A 15,645-nucleotide genomic window follows, 5' to 3' on the forward strand; every position below is an offset into this window, starting at 1 on the left:
AAACCTCCCCCACTGCAGCTTGAGACCATTACTCCTCGTTCTGTCATCTGCTACCATTGAGAACAGTCTAGAGCCATCCTCTTTGGAACCCCCTTTCAGGTAGTTGAAAGCAGCTATCAAATCCCCCCTCATTCTTCTCTTCTGCAGGCTAAACAATCCCAGCTCCCTCAGCCTCTCCTCATAACTCATGTGTTCCAGACCCCTAATCATTTTTGTTGCCCTTCGCTGGACTCTCTCCAATTTATCCACATCCTTCTTGAAGTGTGGGGCCCAAAACTGGACACAGTACGCCAGATGAGGCCTCACCAATGTCGAATAGAGGGGAACGATCACGTCCCTCGATCTGCTCGCTATGCCCCTACTTATACATCCCAAAATGCCATTGGCCTTCTTGGCAACAAGGGCACACTGCTGACTCATATCCAGCTTCTCGTCCACTGTCACCCCTAGGTCCTTTTCCGCAGAACTGCTGCCTAGCCATTCGGTCCCTAGTCTGTAGCTGTGCATTGGGTTCTTCCGTCCTAAGTGCAGGACCCTGCACTTATCCTTATTGAACCTCATCAGATTTCTTTTGGCCCAATCCTCCAATTTGTCTAGGTCCTTCTGTATCCTATCCCTCCCCTCCAGCGTATCTACCACTCCTCCCAGTTTAGTATCATCCGCAAATTTGCTGAGAGTGCAATCCACACCATCCTCCAGATCATTTATGAAGATATTGAACAAAACTGGCCCCAGGACCGACCCTTGGGGCACTCCACTTGATACCGGCTGCCAACTAGACATGGAGCCATTGATAACTACCCGTTGAGCCCGACAATCTAGCCAGCTTTCTACCCACCTTGTAGTGCATTCATCCAGCCCATACTTCCTTAACTTGCTGACAAGAATACTGTGGGAGACCGTGTCAAAAGCTTTGCTAAAGTCAAGAAACAATACATCAGATATATCAGTATATCAGTCTTGCTTTTCAGCCAGGCAGCGAATGTCATGTTGACCTTCAGCGCTGAGTCTGGCTGGCACGGGGCAGAGCAATGCATGAGGTGTGTATGGAAGGAGAGGACCTAGGGAGTTCCTGCATGTCTCTTGTACAAGCAACAGCACGGCGTCTCTCTCTCTCCTCATAGCACGAGAGAGAGCTCTTGGAACAATGGGCAGGAGACATGCGTGCGCTGATGGGGACCGGTGGGAGTGTGTCAGTCAGCTGGAAGCTCTAGCCAGCAGCAGATGAGCTGCGCTAAAGTGGGCTCCACAATGCAGTGCCCCCAACCCTCCCCATGGTGTCCTGCCCTGGATGTCAGGATTCACGTGGTAGAACCAGCACCAGGAAAAGTTTCTGGTCTCTCCTGCCAGCCAGGGGAGGATTTAGACCTTCCGAATTAGCAATGCCTGTCTCACACTGTGTGGACATCACAACACTTGTACACCAGCAAATGTTGTCCCAGCCCTGAAACTGGTAAAAATCATCCTGAAGCAATTACAGTTACTTGGCGGGAAACAGTAATAAGCAGCAGAGCCCTGGGGCTGTCATTATTTTACTCTCCTTGGGATCTATTTTTACTTCTAATATTTTAAAATATTAGAGAGATTTAATGACTTCTTGCTGTGTGATAGTAGCGAGACATGTTTAAACCCTTTAAATAAAAGCGAGGGACACAACCTGGCTGGAGATAAATATGCTGACCACATAGTTTACAGTACACATCTGATGGAGCACCGGCAGCGTGACTGAAAGCAATGAACAATCATGTTTATGCTCTAATAGCATATAAATGGGACAGTCTGTGGTCTGAACTTCTGGGAACATCTCTGCTTTACCAATAGATACATCACACCGAGACATGAATGGCTGAAAATAGCTTTTAGGTGCACTCCCCCCTTCAGATTATTTGTTTCCCAATGGAAGTTTTAAGGTCTGGGAGATGTTGATGTGAATCATTCAGACGTGTGACCCTCAGTCAGACATTGCCCTCCAATCTATAGGTTTAAAAATTGCTGGACTCTCAATTGCTAGGAGGGGGTGACTTGACCTTATTGTGCTGATGCAATTTACAAGGAAATGGGGTTTGGGTAAAACCAGGCTGGTTTCAGATGATTTATTCTGCAATATTGCATTTGCACATTGGCTGAGGGCACTGATATTTCATGCCATGCACTTTCTTTATTGCGGGAATGCTAACATTATGTTACGCTATGTTAGCACTCTGATGATCTCCCCGAGATTGGAAGGTTGGCAGGTTCATTTGTCCGTGCACCTCAGGTAGATTGGTCTGAGCAGCGTAGTGTTCTGAATCAGCAGGTGTAAATCAGCACAGCTTCTTCCCCTGAAAGGATTGCTGCTGCAGTGCTGTGCAAGCCGCCCTGAGTATCCTACGCGGGAAGTCCCAGGCTGACAGTGCGCTAAGGAGAATGGCCCATAATCAGTCCCTTGGAAACCATTTGAGTAGCATGAAAAGAGCAGTGACTCCAGTGTGGTTAATGAAGTCACAGAATGGCTGCTCATTTTAAGAACCATGCTCCATGTACTAGCATCATGTAATGTCCAAGTTCCAGTTCATTGGAAGTACAGCATAAGAAATCCAGTAGCCACTATGGAAAAATGTTATACTGTCTCAATCAAACCTCTCATCTGACCAGTGGCTATCACTAGAGGCAAATCCCTGCTAGATGTCATAGCGAACTGGCCTTTCTTTTGCTAAGTCTATAACAGCCACTTTCCCACACAGGAGTAGTTAAGGCACTTAAAATAAATCCGCGTAGATGGCATCTCCATGTTCATCACTTATTCCCTCTCAGTGGCTTCTATCCCAGAACATGGGTCCAAAGCAAAAAGCCAAGTCCAACCTTCAGCCTCACCCCCCAAATGTTGGGGAGCCTCCAAAGTATCTTAGAACTCTGCAGCTGGTCTCACTCTCCATAACGGGCAGCAACAGAATCCAGACCAGGCCACTTTACGGTGCCCTAGTGTAGCATGGAGAATTCTGTCCAGCACTTTCCCCTTTACCCAGAACATAGGTGCTTGGGCTGTGTAAGTGACAAGGTTCAGACACCCAGGGATGCATGTGATATAAACAGGAGAGACTTGTCCCTAACTAAACACTGATTATAGAACAGTAAGCCTTATACATGAAGGTGTTTCACAAACTAACTTCTGTTTCTACAGGGCTCTGCAAAACAAGAACCTTCCATCCCTCACTAAGGCAATGTTCTTCAACCTTCAGACCCTTCTGCTTTCTGACCCAAGCAATCTGAGCCGGCAGTGGAGAGATGAAGGCTTGTTTCATCTCTCCTACAGCATGATGCTTAGGTAAGTGCTGCACTATAAAGCTTCATCCCTTGGGACTGGAAGGGGAATGACATCACAGTCAGCTCTTCTCCATTTTTTAAAAATTGTGACTCATTTAAAAAACAATGGATGTTTGCACCAGACTTTAAAGATGCAGGGCCTGCTGTCGCTCTCACATTGGTGTCAATAAGGAGCAAGGGCACTGGAGCCAGTGAGGAGACACTGGTGTGAAACTGGTGTACAGCAAGAGCAGAATCAGGCCTGCACCATGCTATAAAAGTGCAGGTGTCGTTATTTGATCATTATGAACACTGATTTTTTTTAAGCATATCTAATATTTTAAAACTTTAGTCACTGCTGCCTTGTTTTGCGCTTTCTTCTTTCCAACAGTCTGTTTGAGGGGCAAATGGAGTGATGTTTTTTATTCATGAAGGGATAGGGAAGAAGCAGAGTGATCTAGTAGTTAAAACTCTGGCCTAGAAGTCAAGAACACTTGAGTTTGCTTTTCTAGCTCTGCTTCTGACTTACAGCATGACCTGGGACAAGTCACTGTAGGCCCAAAATTAGGTGCCTAAATAAGTGACTTGATTTTCAGAGCTGCTGATCACCCACAGGTCTACCTACCTTTGGGAAGCCAGGTTTGAAAATCTTGGTCTTACCTATGTTTCGCTTTGCCCATCTGTAGATAGGGGGTAAGAACACTTACCTGCCTTACAGAAGTGATGTTCATTGACATATAGAAAACAAACGGCAGGGCTTGCATGGAAAGTTCTATAGCAATGCAAAACCAGGGTCTGCTTCTGCCAGCCTTACTCCTAATAGCATCTTACTCCAGGAGTTAGTGTCATTAACATTAAAACCGAGAGGGCTCCAAATGGGGAAATGAAACAGTGACGTTTTCTTTTTACTGAAACCCCGAGAAAAGAGACATTATAGAAAAGGAATATTTGGCTCATGACTTTTTTTTTAAAGCAGTTTAATTAGGGTTGATGTTGCAAACTTTACATTAAATTAACCCCCTCTGTGCCCGAGGATATGCAAAATCCAACCAATGGTCTATGGAACTGACCTGCAGTATGGACACTCGTACTGTACATCCTACGCCGTCAGAAAGCATATCTAAGGCATTGGTGTTGCATTAAACATTTCAGTGGCACTTATAAGTTTCTAGCACAGCAATGTTTGGATTGTAAACTGTGGAGGGAAATATTTATTTGTTTAAAAACAATTATATCCAATAGAATACACACGCACGCACGCACACACAAACACACACAATGCCACACGATAGAATATTGGTTTGCTTTTTAAAAAACCTCGGAGATTACACACAAAATAACTACTTTAAGAGACTATTATTAAGGTTGCAAAGTCAAGCATTCAAAAGTTAGGAGATACCAGAATGAAGGGTTCCTGTGCAATGTTAATTCGGCCCCCTGGTGCATATGAATTATTATTATACTGTCTTTAGTTACATGACCACATACTATTTTTCCCATGGGATCCCGGCCTCATTCAGTAAACCGGTTGGACCTGGAGTGGGGATGAATTAGGGGTGTGTATGAAGCAGGCTGTTGTCTGTAGGCCCCCTGCCTCACTTGTTGCAGAAGTTGGAAGGTGTATAATTAATGAGAAGGGATTTCAGGAAGAAAAAGGACCATCTCATGGTTAAGACAATTGAACGCTGCCCTGGAGAACTGGATTCTATCCCTGCCTCTGCCACAGAGTTCCTGTGTGATCCTAGGCAAGTCACTTCAACCCAGATGTTCATAGCTGGTCAGTAGTGATGTGTTCTTCTCTTTCTGAGGATCCATCTTGATGCCTGGGGTTGTATTTGCAGAAGAGCTGAGCACACACAGTTGATCTGTGCTTTGAACACATAAAGTGCTATGTGGTGCTAAGTACTCTGAAAAATCAGGTCCTAGTCGTCACAGACTGGGAACCCAAAATTGGTAGAAACTTTTGACCATAATCTCTGTGACTCAGCTCCCAGTCTGTAAAATGGGGATAAGAGCCTCTCCCCCATTCTCCTCACTGGGCAATGGTGAAGATAAGTTAATTAATGTTTGTGAAGGACTCAGATACTATAGTGATGCGCATCATAGAAAAGCCTAGGAGGAGATTAATAATTCTATCTCCAGAGCAGGGTTTGAATAGTATGCAACAAATAAGGCCTGGGACCACACACTGAACAATGAGGAAAAAACGAAATGTTGAATAGCTGTTCATTAAGTGAGGGCCACCCATCCTGTGCACTGAATGAGGGAGGGAGCCTGTGGAAATAATAAATGTGATCATGTAAATAAATGCAGTATAATAAGTGTGCAAATTAAGGTTGCAGAGGCAACCTTAATTCGGATGTTTCCTAACTTTTGAGTGCTTGACTTTACAACCTTTTGTGTGTGTGTAATATATAAAACCCAGGGGCCTTTAGTGTGAGCTGGATTAGACTCTAGTAAAAATATGCAAACAGGCATAATCAGGTGCAACAAATTCTATATAATGTTGGACTTTCTAAAGGCAAATCTTTCCATGGAAAGCAAAGGGAAACAGATGCAAAATAAAACATCAAAACTCTATGCCATTATCCTCTGTCTTAAGAAGTAACTGTTGTTGCATATGTCATCTAAAAAGGTTTCACTATACATTGCACAGAGCCTTTTAATTATATGTTATATTAAGATTAAAATACTAAAAACATTGGGCGAAATCCTGGCCCCTGTTCAGCTCAACGGGAGTTTTACCCTTGACTTCAGTGGAACCAGGGTTTCACCCATTGCATTTTAAATACAAATGTATTTTCCCTCTTTGTTCCAAACAGAGCTGGATACCTGACCCTGTATGGCAATGAAGAAGAAAACTACAACGATCCTTCTTGCCAAAATAAAGACCGGGCCCATTCTGCTGAGGTCTACAACGAATTTTATAAATTGGACCAGCTGTTGATGAGCGCTGCCCGCTCCACGCTAACTGCAGGTGAGTGCCTGTGGGCCAGAAAAAAACATCCACATAGACATAGGGCCACATAGTCAAGCATGTTAGGCATGCAATTATACACCTAATTGGTAGGTACAGTTCATGCAATTGCACATGCAAATCAAATCGTATAATATGCCATTTGCATGCACCTCAGAGACTTAGGTGCATGCATTTGCAACTGGCCATTTGTACTATGCCTCTACTCCCTGATCTGCACAGGCATCCAGTTCATTTCCAGGTGCAAATTGGTAAAAGCACTGGCTTTAACCAATAAAGTCCTGAATGGTTAAGATCCTCAATACCTCGGGAACCTGCCCCTTTTTCCCATGAGATACGAAGGCACCTGAGGTCACCAGAGGCCTTCCTTGCATTGCAAGAATGGGACCAGATAAATTGGCCATTGTGTTTCCTTTGTGTGACACTTGGAGAAGTCTGCACTGGCCCTGCATAGTCTGGTGTGGAAGGTGGTGATGGCACAGGACAGGAAAAGGGCCTTCAGATCCACATACTGTGGCAGGAGTAGCAGCCAGATGGGGCTGTACGGCAGCTCTGCCCCTGCAATAGGGCTTGGGTTAAACTTCCCCAGCTCACATGGAACCCAGTTACCTGGGCTTTCTGCTGGGAAAGAGAATGTCAGCCTCACTGGAATATCAGCATGTCCACATGGAGTAGTCTGGGATATAAGGGTTTGTCTAGAAATGTGTTAGCTGTGCGTGCTCAATCCCACGCTTCTAAGTAGCCAGCGTGTTTTTAAACATGACTGTCTACACCCGGGGCTAAATGGGGTTCAACAGCATGCTAATCAACACATTTTCTAACACGACTCAGTTCCCAGTGTAGACAATGCATGGGAGGAGCATTTCTGGCAGGGAGCTGTTGAACACCTCACCGTGGAGAGGTCTAACTGTTCCTCATTCCCAGCCTTCTTATGGATTTGCTTTTGACCTTTCCTTCCTCTAGCACACGTGATTAGAGTCTCACTGTTGAGGATTGCTGAGAGCACACAGGAAATGACCATTGCTCTGGAAACCCCCTGGAAATTAAGCCATTTAGGTTGGAAGTGATTTCTGAGCAGGGCCCTACTTTTACATAGGAGCTATTCTAGAAGAGCAAGTATGGGCAGTAGATGGCACCATTGTGAACATTTTAAGTTCCTTCTATCCGTGTCACTTACACTTTAGACCAGGAGTCACTAGAACTGGTCAGCTGCAGTGTCTCTTAATAGTTATATTAATAACGAAATCTCTGCCTTTGTTTATGTGCAGCGGAAAAGAAGGAAGCTGCCAGCCTCAAGGGACATCTCTGGAAGCTACTGTCTGTAAAAAGACTGAATTCCAAAGCCAACAAAAGCCTTTGGCTAGAGAGCTACAAGCTGCACCTAGAGGAACTGGGAGTGGATGAGGATATGCAACCCAGAGCCATGCTGATGCAGCTCTGGGCCACACAGGTAAAACCATCTCAGCTCTTTCAGGGAGATAACAAGATGGAGAGAAAGCTAGAAATTGGCTTAGGACTAACAATAATAATACTGATTCCACTAGAGAGGTTGTGATGCCTCTGGAAAATACCAAAGAAATTCTAACTGTATGGAGAAAATGTCAAAGGAAATAAAACACCCACATTGATTTAAAGTAATATTGTGGCAAAGCCAGGGCCAAGCTGTGAACTTCCTCATGGTTGTTCTGAACTGCAAGACAACAGCGGGGATAGAATATTGAGCTTCCTTCTCCAAAAGCACAAGTCTACAGCACTTGAGAGAAAGGAGAATCACAGGATTGGTAGCAGTGTAGAATCTGTGACACACAGTGGAGTCATTGTGATTCCCTCCAGTTGAGGGCAGTGGTGAACATATGCACTAGGTCGAGCCTGTTCATTGCAAATTTTAGTTTCTTAGAGGCACAAACACAAAGATGCAGGTCCCTCTCCTGCAGTGCAGGGACTTGGCTCTGTCTTTAATGTACCCAGCGTGGCAAATTTCACCTGCAGATTGTCTGGTCTTTCAGCAGTGTTTCAGGACAGTGGGTGATCACGAATCCAGCACCGTACCAACTGCAAAGCTGGCATGCCATCTTTCATTCATTGTGTGTGTGATTATTCATCGCTCTGAGGCCCTTTTACCGAGGGCCATATGAACTGCAATACTCAGGTCCAATATAGTGAATGATAGCTGCCAGGAAACTTTAACTGTGATTTTTACAGGATTATGCCTGAGGCGTTTGGATATTATCAGTGAGACAAGTCATGCGAATTAAGCCTAAATCGGTTCTGCGCATATAAATTCTATGGGGCAAATCCTCAGTTGCTGTACATTGTTGTAGAGCCATTGGTATCAGTGTAGCTGTGATAATTTATACCGAGGAGCTGCCTCTATCTGTGTGTAAGCGCTAGTGTGCAAAGACTGTGTGTGAACTCATTAAACACACAAATAGGAGTTCACAATTTGCCCCCTCTATGTGCACATTTCCTCATGCACCTGCTGGACAGGTACATAATGTAAATCACCACTAGGGGGTGGTGTATGCTGTATTTTGAGATGTGTTGTTGTCCTTGGCCAAGGTGCTGTTTTCCCAGGAGAAGTAATGCATACTGTCTGGCATGGATCGCAGATGACAGTCTATCCTCAGGCATTTCCAGTTCACATTTGATCACATCTGACTTCCTGAGCAAGGACCTTTTCTAAGCAGCTGTAGTTTCAGGCCTTCTTAAAAAAAAAACAGTTTCTCCTGTGTGTCATCTAACAGTTTGAGGGATCATTCTCACATCCCAAATCCAGAGATTTTACCGGAGACACTCAAACAGGCAAAGCTTCAGATCACTGTGCAGCTAGTGAAAACCACAGCATAACTTCAATAGAATCCTAACCAGGATAGGAAAAAAATACCCATATGTTTCTTGTTTCTTCATGACTAAGGCTATGATTTTGTCATGGATATTTTTAGTAAAAGTCATGGACAGGTCACGGGCAATGAACAAAAATTCACGGAAGCCGTGACCTGTCCCTGACTTTTACTAAAACCATTCCTGACAAAATGGGGAGGGAGAAGTGTCCAGCACCCTGCCCTACTGCATGCAGTGGCAGGGAGCTGCGGCCCTTCACCCCTGCCCACTGGCTGGGGAGCTGGGGGAGGGGGGGTATCCTCCCCCCCCGCCACAGGTTTGGAGGCGGCTGGGAAGCTGATGGGGATCCCCGCAGCTGCAGACTTGGAGAAGGCTGGGGAGCTGGGAGGGAATCACAGAATCTGTGACTTCCGCAACCTCCGTGACATACTCGTAGCCTTATTTGTGACACAATGGAGAGTTATAGAATAAACTTTAATAGGGATTTAGATCAGAATTTTCAAAAGTGGGTACTTGAGACTAGTCATCTAAATTTGTATTCAGGCCCTGGACCAAAGATTTCTTTAAATTGGACACCCATAATCAGAGGCCACTTTTGAAAATGCTGACAACACTGGAGTTACACTGGTGTATAAGAGTGGAGGATCAGCCTGACAATTGTCTACAGACAGTGTGGCTTAGTGGGTAGTGCACTGGATTGGGACTTAAGAGACCTAGATTGTGTTCCCAGCTCTGCCACTGGCCTGCTGAGTGACCTTGGACAAGTCACTTTAGCTCTGTGCCTCAGTTTCCCCATCTGTAAAATGGGGGCAGTAGTATTGACCTCCTTGATAAAGCACTTTCAGATCTACTGGGCAAAAATGATAAAAACTAGGTATTAATATTATGATATGGTGTATACGTTCCTGATAATGATCTCAGTTTATCAAAATGGTTTATTATTTATGGGCCTGATTGAAAATCCACTGAAGTTAATGGAAAGTCCCCTTGGATCAGGCCTTATGTCTGTATCTTAGAGGGATATAGCTTCAGAATCCCACTGTAATACTGATTTTCCTTAATTCAGTTTTCTGCAGTGTTACCTCTGTGTTTTTTGCCCAAGAAAAGAGTTAGCCTTGCTCCACAAACTGCTTGGTGTATTTGATGAAAAAGTAGGGCTCAGTTTTTAATAATAAAAAAAAATTAAGGGGAGAGAGATTCAAAGGCACAAATGGCAGTTGTGGGCCTTAATCAACTGATAGTATCCCATAGGTAGCCTCTCTTTGGTGTAAAAATGGTTTCTTTGCTTTGTAATATTCAGTTCTGTTGTTCGTTACACTGATAATATCACACTCATTTAAGGCCTCATCCAAACGCCATGAAAGCCAATGGAAAGATTCTTGATGGTGTCAGTGGGCTTTGGATCAGGCCCACCAGTGGGCGTTTTGTCTGCAGTAATACAGAAGAGAACTAGAGAGACAAATGTGGTGAGGTAATATCTTTTATTGGACCAACTTCTGTTGGTGAGAGAGACAAACTTTTGAGTTTACACGGGTCTGGGACCTGACCTGAAGAAGAGCTCTGTGTAAGCTCATAACCTTGTCTCTCTCACCAACAGAAGTTGGTCCAGGAAAAATATTACCTAACCCACCTTGTCTCTCTAATATCCTGGGACCAATATGGCTACAACAACACTGCAAAACTAGGAAGAGAAGTGTTACTTCTCCAATCTCTTTGAAATATTTGAGCTCCTGTTATCTGCCTTAGAAATATACATAATTGCTGGGAAGGCATTTGCTTTAAAACAGTCACTGAAATAGATTCAGCATTGACTTGACTTTTCAGTGCTTTGTTCTTTTTTTGGTTTGATCTCAGCAAACGACTCTTCCTCCAATGACATTGTACTGTGCAGTGGCCCGAAACTCTCTTTAATCACAAGGAGAACTTACTCAGCTCATGTAGTTTTCTGGAATGTAATCTCCAGGAAGAGGAATGATACTTTATTCTTTCTAATGCATGACTAAGTCTGTTCCCTTGCAACATGAAAAATTAAATGGTCATATGCATTTATAAATGCCTCTATTTTAATTAAAAAGTAAACTGCCCTGCTTGAAAATTAGGCAAGATAAAATGTCATTGCACTTACCAAAACAGAATGAATTATTTATGTTGTATACTCTTCTCTTTAAATTACTTAGATTTAATGTACTGTGTATGCACTCCCTATTGACAGCGATGCTACTGTGCTTTTCACTTAATTGTCACAATTGTTTTAAAAACAAGAATGAATATATAAAGTGCAGGCCCATCAAGTATTTCTCTTTGCTGGTTTGACATGGGGGTATATTTCCTCTTGCACTCTGGAACAGCTATGTCACTCTAGCTGAGCTCTCACTTAAGTGGCTTTTATGATGATGATGATGATTTGTATTGTGATAACATGTAGGGACCCCGGTCAAGGACCGAACGCCAGTGTACTAGGTGCTGTATAAACACGGAACACAAAGACAGCCTCTGCCCTGAGGCTCTTACAATCTACACATATGAATCAAAATTAGAGAGGCAAAGTGGGTGAGCTAATATCTTTTATTGGACAAACTTCTGTTGGTGAGAGAGACAAGTTTTTAAGCTTATGCAGAGCTCTTCTTCAGGTCCTCGGATAGATTTATACACAGTATAACTTATTGAGAGATGCTGACTGCAGATGAAATGGAACCAAGCCCACTAAAATAGGGTTATGTGGGACTTAATTGGTGCATAAGCTTTGTGTAGGCTCTCTGAAATCACTCTCTATGTATATTACATCCCGCTCACGACAATGCAATAGGTGGGACATAATCCCTATGATAGATTTCCCCTCACCGGATGCAAAGGGGAGTGAGAGTATTTATCTCATGGGCACATAAGTACTTTTCTATACAGTAGCTGAAACACTGATAGTTAAATCCTTGCCTATTATAGTCTTTGTAAAATTCTCCTGTTGTCTTCAGAGAATCTTATTAAAATGAATTCAGGTTTCCTACAGTGGGTTACATTTTATGCCTTCATTGGCTGCTGCCGCCATACACTAGGCCGCCTTGCTGACTGCAGGATGCTTGACCCAGCAAATTCTGCTGTCCTCTTTTTTTAATGGCAGAATTGTGAGATCTTTCGCATTTCTGAGGCAGCCATTTTGTTCTGGGATACTCTCATTAATAATGTACAAGAGCTTGAAAGATACTTATCATCCTTTAAAATCAGTCCTTCAAGAATTGTTTTATATTAATTTTCAAGTGTTGCCAACAATTCCTTTCACTTATTGACGGAAAAGATTTTGCTTGTAATGAAAATTGAATTGACATTGACTTGTGTTTTTCTTTTGTGATGTAATGGAAGTTCTGTTTGTTCCAATTCATCTGCTCACAATTTTGATAACTCTAATTCCTTCTGGGGGTTTTATTTTTAGGGTAATGCAGGTCCGGCAGTTTTTTGGCTTCTCCTGTTTCTTCTAAAGCATCCTGCAGCCATGGCAGCAGTTCAAGGTGAAGTAGAAAAAATAATTAGAAACAGAGGACAAACAATGAAACAGATGCAAGGCATTAGCCAAGAGATGCTGGACAGCACTCCTGTTTTTGGTTAGTACATATCTTTTGGGGACATCCGTGTACCATTTGACTTAAATTATCTTTGGTAACTTAGGAAATTTTCAAGGAGTTTAGGCCGAAATTGTAGGCCCAAAATGTGCATGCAATCATGGCCCTAATTTGCATATGCAGTTAATGTGCTTGCTTATGCAAATCAGAGAAAATCTGCATACAGCTATGTCTAGCTGTTGTAGAAGAAATCCCAAGTAAATGAATGTCAAAATGTGGGCATGCAACTGGTGTTCTCACTTTCCTTTCATAATTGTGCCCCTTAAAGATTTAAAAACCTGGCCTACAGCCTGCTAGGTACTATTCAAGGTTTTACAGGTGTTAATTAACTAGTCTGATGTTAACTGCAAAGTAAAAAGGTTTAATTATACACCATTCTTCAGTGACAAAGCTAGACATAATATTTAAGCCATAGAAGCTGGTTCTTAAACAGCGTTTGGGAAATGTAAATCTTATTTTCTCCATACTTTGGGGAACACCTCTTCGCCTTAGTTAAATTTTGTATTATCTAGCATGTGCATTGCTCGCCTCTTTTCTGTTTTTCTATTCCGTAAAATGCATCTACATGGTACATTCAGATCTTTAACCTGCTCTCTGCATAGTGAGAGCAAGTAATGCTGTTGTGAGCAGTCAACCCAGTTTTAATACTGCACTGAACAGATTTAGTGAGAACTTCTTTCACAAAGTGTTATTAGGAGGTGGGAGTCACTGTGTTAGTATATGAAGCATAATCTTTTACACTGGGTTAATGACATGAAATAGTGGTTGCAATGAGAAGTAATCTGAATCTATTTTAATACTCAATCGTGGTTTTGATGAAAGCAGAACATTCTTAGTTGAGCTGAGAAGGAAACAATTTTCCTGAATTTTCAAGATTTTGAAACATTTTCCTGTCCTGAATTGGGGCAAAAAGTTGAAATCTTGAAAATTTCCACAAACACAAAATCCAACAAGTTTTTTAATTGGATCAATTGAACTGTTGCATTTTTAAGATTTTAAAACACTTCATTTTGATTTTGGCCTTCTTTATTTTTTTTTTTTTTTACATATTTTTACTATAAATTAACTTAAATTTCTAAACAAAAAATCATTTTGTACTGAAGAAACAAGACTTTTCATTTTCAAAATGGTAAAACAAGGCAGTTTGACAATTTCAAAATATTTTTTTCAAAAAACTTTCAAAACAGAAAATTTGTTCAATTTCAACAAAATCAGGATTTTCCAATAAATACATTATTTTGTGAAAAATTTCTGACAGCTCTAATTCTTAGTATTAATAACAAAGACACAAGGTGGGTGAGGTGATATCTTTTATTGGACCAGTTTCTGTTGGTGAGAGGGACAAGCTTTCGAGCCACACACAGCTCTTCTTCTGGTCTGAGAAAGGAACTCCCAGCGTCACAGCAAAATGCAAGGTGGAACAGATTGTTTGGCATAACTAGTTAGCACATATTGTAAGGGACCATTCAAGGTAGATTGTCCCGTTAACCCCTCTGCAGTCATAGGACAAAAAGAGGGGGGTTAGTGGATTACAGATTGTTGAAATAAGCCATAAATCCAATGTCTCTGTTCTGTCCATGATTTTTGGTGTCTAGCAGAGTAATGTTAACGGGTGGCTCTACCTTGAATTTGTATAGGCTGAGCAACCTATATAGTCAACCATGGATTTTAAATGACAGAGGGATTTCTCCTTGGGTTTGACCATATATATGTTAACTGCACAAGCCACTCTGTAATCAGAAAGCTTCACACATTATTCAGTAACAAAGCAGTTAGCTCCTGAGTGACTGAGATGCAGGAAATAGTTGGATTCACATTTTTTACAGGAGAATTGCAGAGAAAGTCCTTGAAGACACGGTTAGTATTTCTGTGGTCTCTCCTTTATGTCTAGTTCAGTTTCCCAAGGAAGGCAGGAGATATAAACCCTCTAAGTCTAAGGTATATCTGCCATTTGGTAGTATATTATGTGGTAGAACTTCATTAAGCAATTTATTTTTTGCAGGTATGCAATTCCATTCCTTATGCATAAATGTAAAGCAAGCAGCCTGCAGTGAGCTCACTCTTGTTTGTTGGATGCAGTAATTCTCTCTTCGCTTTTCCGCTTGTGCAGACAGTGTATTGAATGAAACACTACGTTTGACAGCAGCCCCTTTTATCAGCAGAGAAGTACTTGCAGACATGAATCTGAGACTGGCAGATGGCAGGAAGTTCAGCCTGAGAAAAGAAGACAGGCTCTGTCTTTTCCCATATTTAAGCCCACAGATGGACTCCGAAATCTATGAGGAGCCAGAGGTAACTTGGTGTCATTCTGAATCTTAATTCTTGTGACAATATTCTGTGCTGCTCCCTCTCAGTGTCCCAGCTTTAGTGGTTTATCTAAAACAATTGAGTTGAGCATATAATACAGTAGGCTGCATTATTGAACCTGAATTTGGCATCTCTAACATGCCAGTTTGAATAGATATCCTTTTAGGTTAACGAAATTCTAAAAATAAGAACTAGATTTTCAGAGCTTAAGCAACATTTGTGTGCCTAATTTGCATGCACACCCACTGTGATATGCTGGTTTAGTGAACTTGATCAAGCTTCCCCCTCGTGGCTGGACCAAGCAAAGAGTCTCCTACCTTTTGACAGCTAGCGAGGTTGCTCTTTTAGCTGAAGAAGTGGGCTCTTGTGCATCTGGTGTCTCGGGTTTGGTGCTCACATTGACTGGGGCCAACTAGTACACAGGCAAATGAGGCAACAGCATGTGAGAGGGACCAATTCTGGTCATTTGTGCATGCAGTTACCTGAGCTGTGCATGCAGTTCTGCACCTGAACTCTGGAAATGTGGCCTGAAATGGCTCGTATTTCAATATCCTGGACTTTACTTTGCCCTGATTTGAAATTAAACTTCAGAAAACTTCAACTGATTCATTTAAGGTTGCCACAATC

At 42.4% G+C, this 15,645-nt stretch overlaps 1 protein-coding gene across 3 annotated transcripts in view; it reads left to right on the forward strand.

Moving 5' to 3' along the window:
* Positions 1-15,645, forward strand: part of PTGIS (prostaglandin I2 synthase) — a 61,893-nt gene that overhangs the window by 33,333 nt on the left and 12,915 nt on the right. For all 3 annotated transcript variants that reach the window (XM_048820450.2, XM_075118772.1, XM_048820449.2), the window contains 5 exons: positions 3,161-3,304; positions 6,105-6,259; positions 7,528-7,709; positions 12,525-12,693; positions 14,822-15,003. In XM_048820450.2, the coding sequence (XP_048676407.2) occupies positions 3,161-3,304; positions 6,105-6,259; positions 7,528-7,709; positions 12,525-12,693; positions 14,822-15,003 (832 nt within the window). The remainder of the gene's footprint in view (positions 1-3,160; positions 3,305-6,104; positions 6,260-7,527; positions 7,710-12,524; positions 12,694-14,821; positions 15,004-15,645) is intronic.

Source organism: Caretta caretta, chromosome 13, assembly GCF_965140235.1.
Source record: "Caretta caretta isolate rCarCar2 chromosome 13, rCarCar1.hap1, whole genome shotgun sequence".
Taxonomy (NCBI): Eukaryota; Metazoa; Chordata; order Testudines; family Cheloniidae; genus Caretta; species Caretta caretta.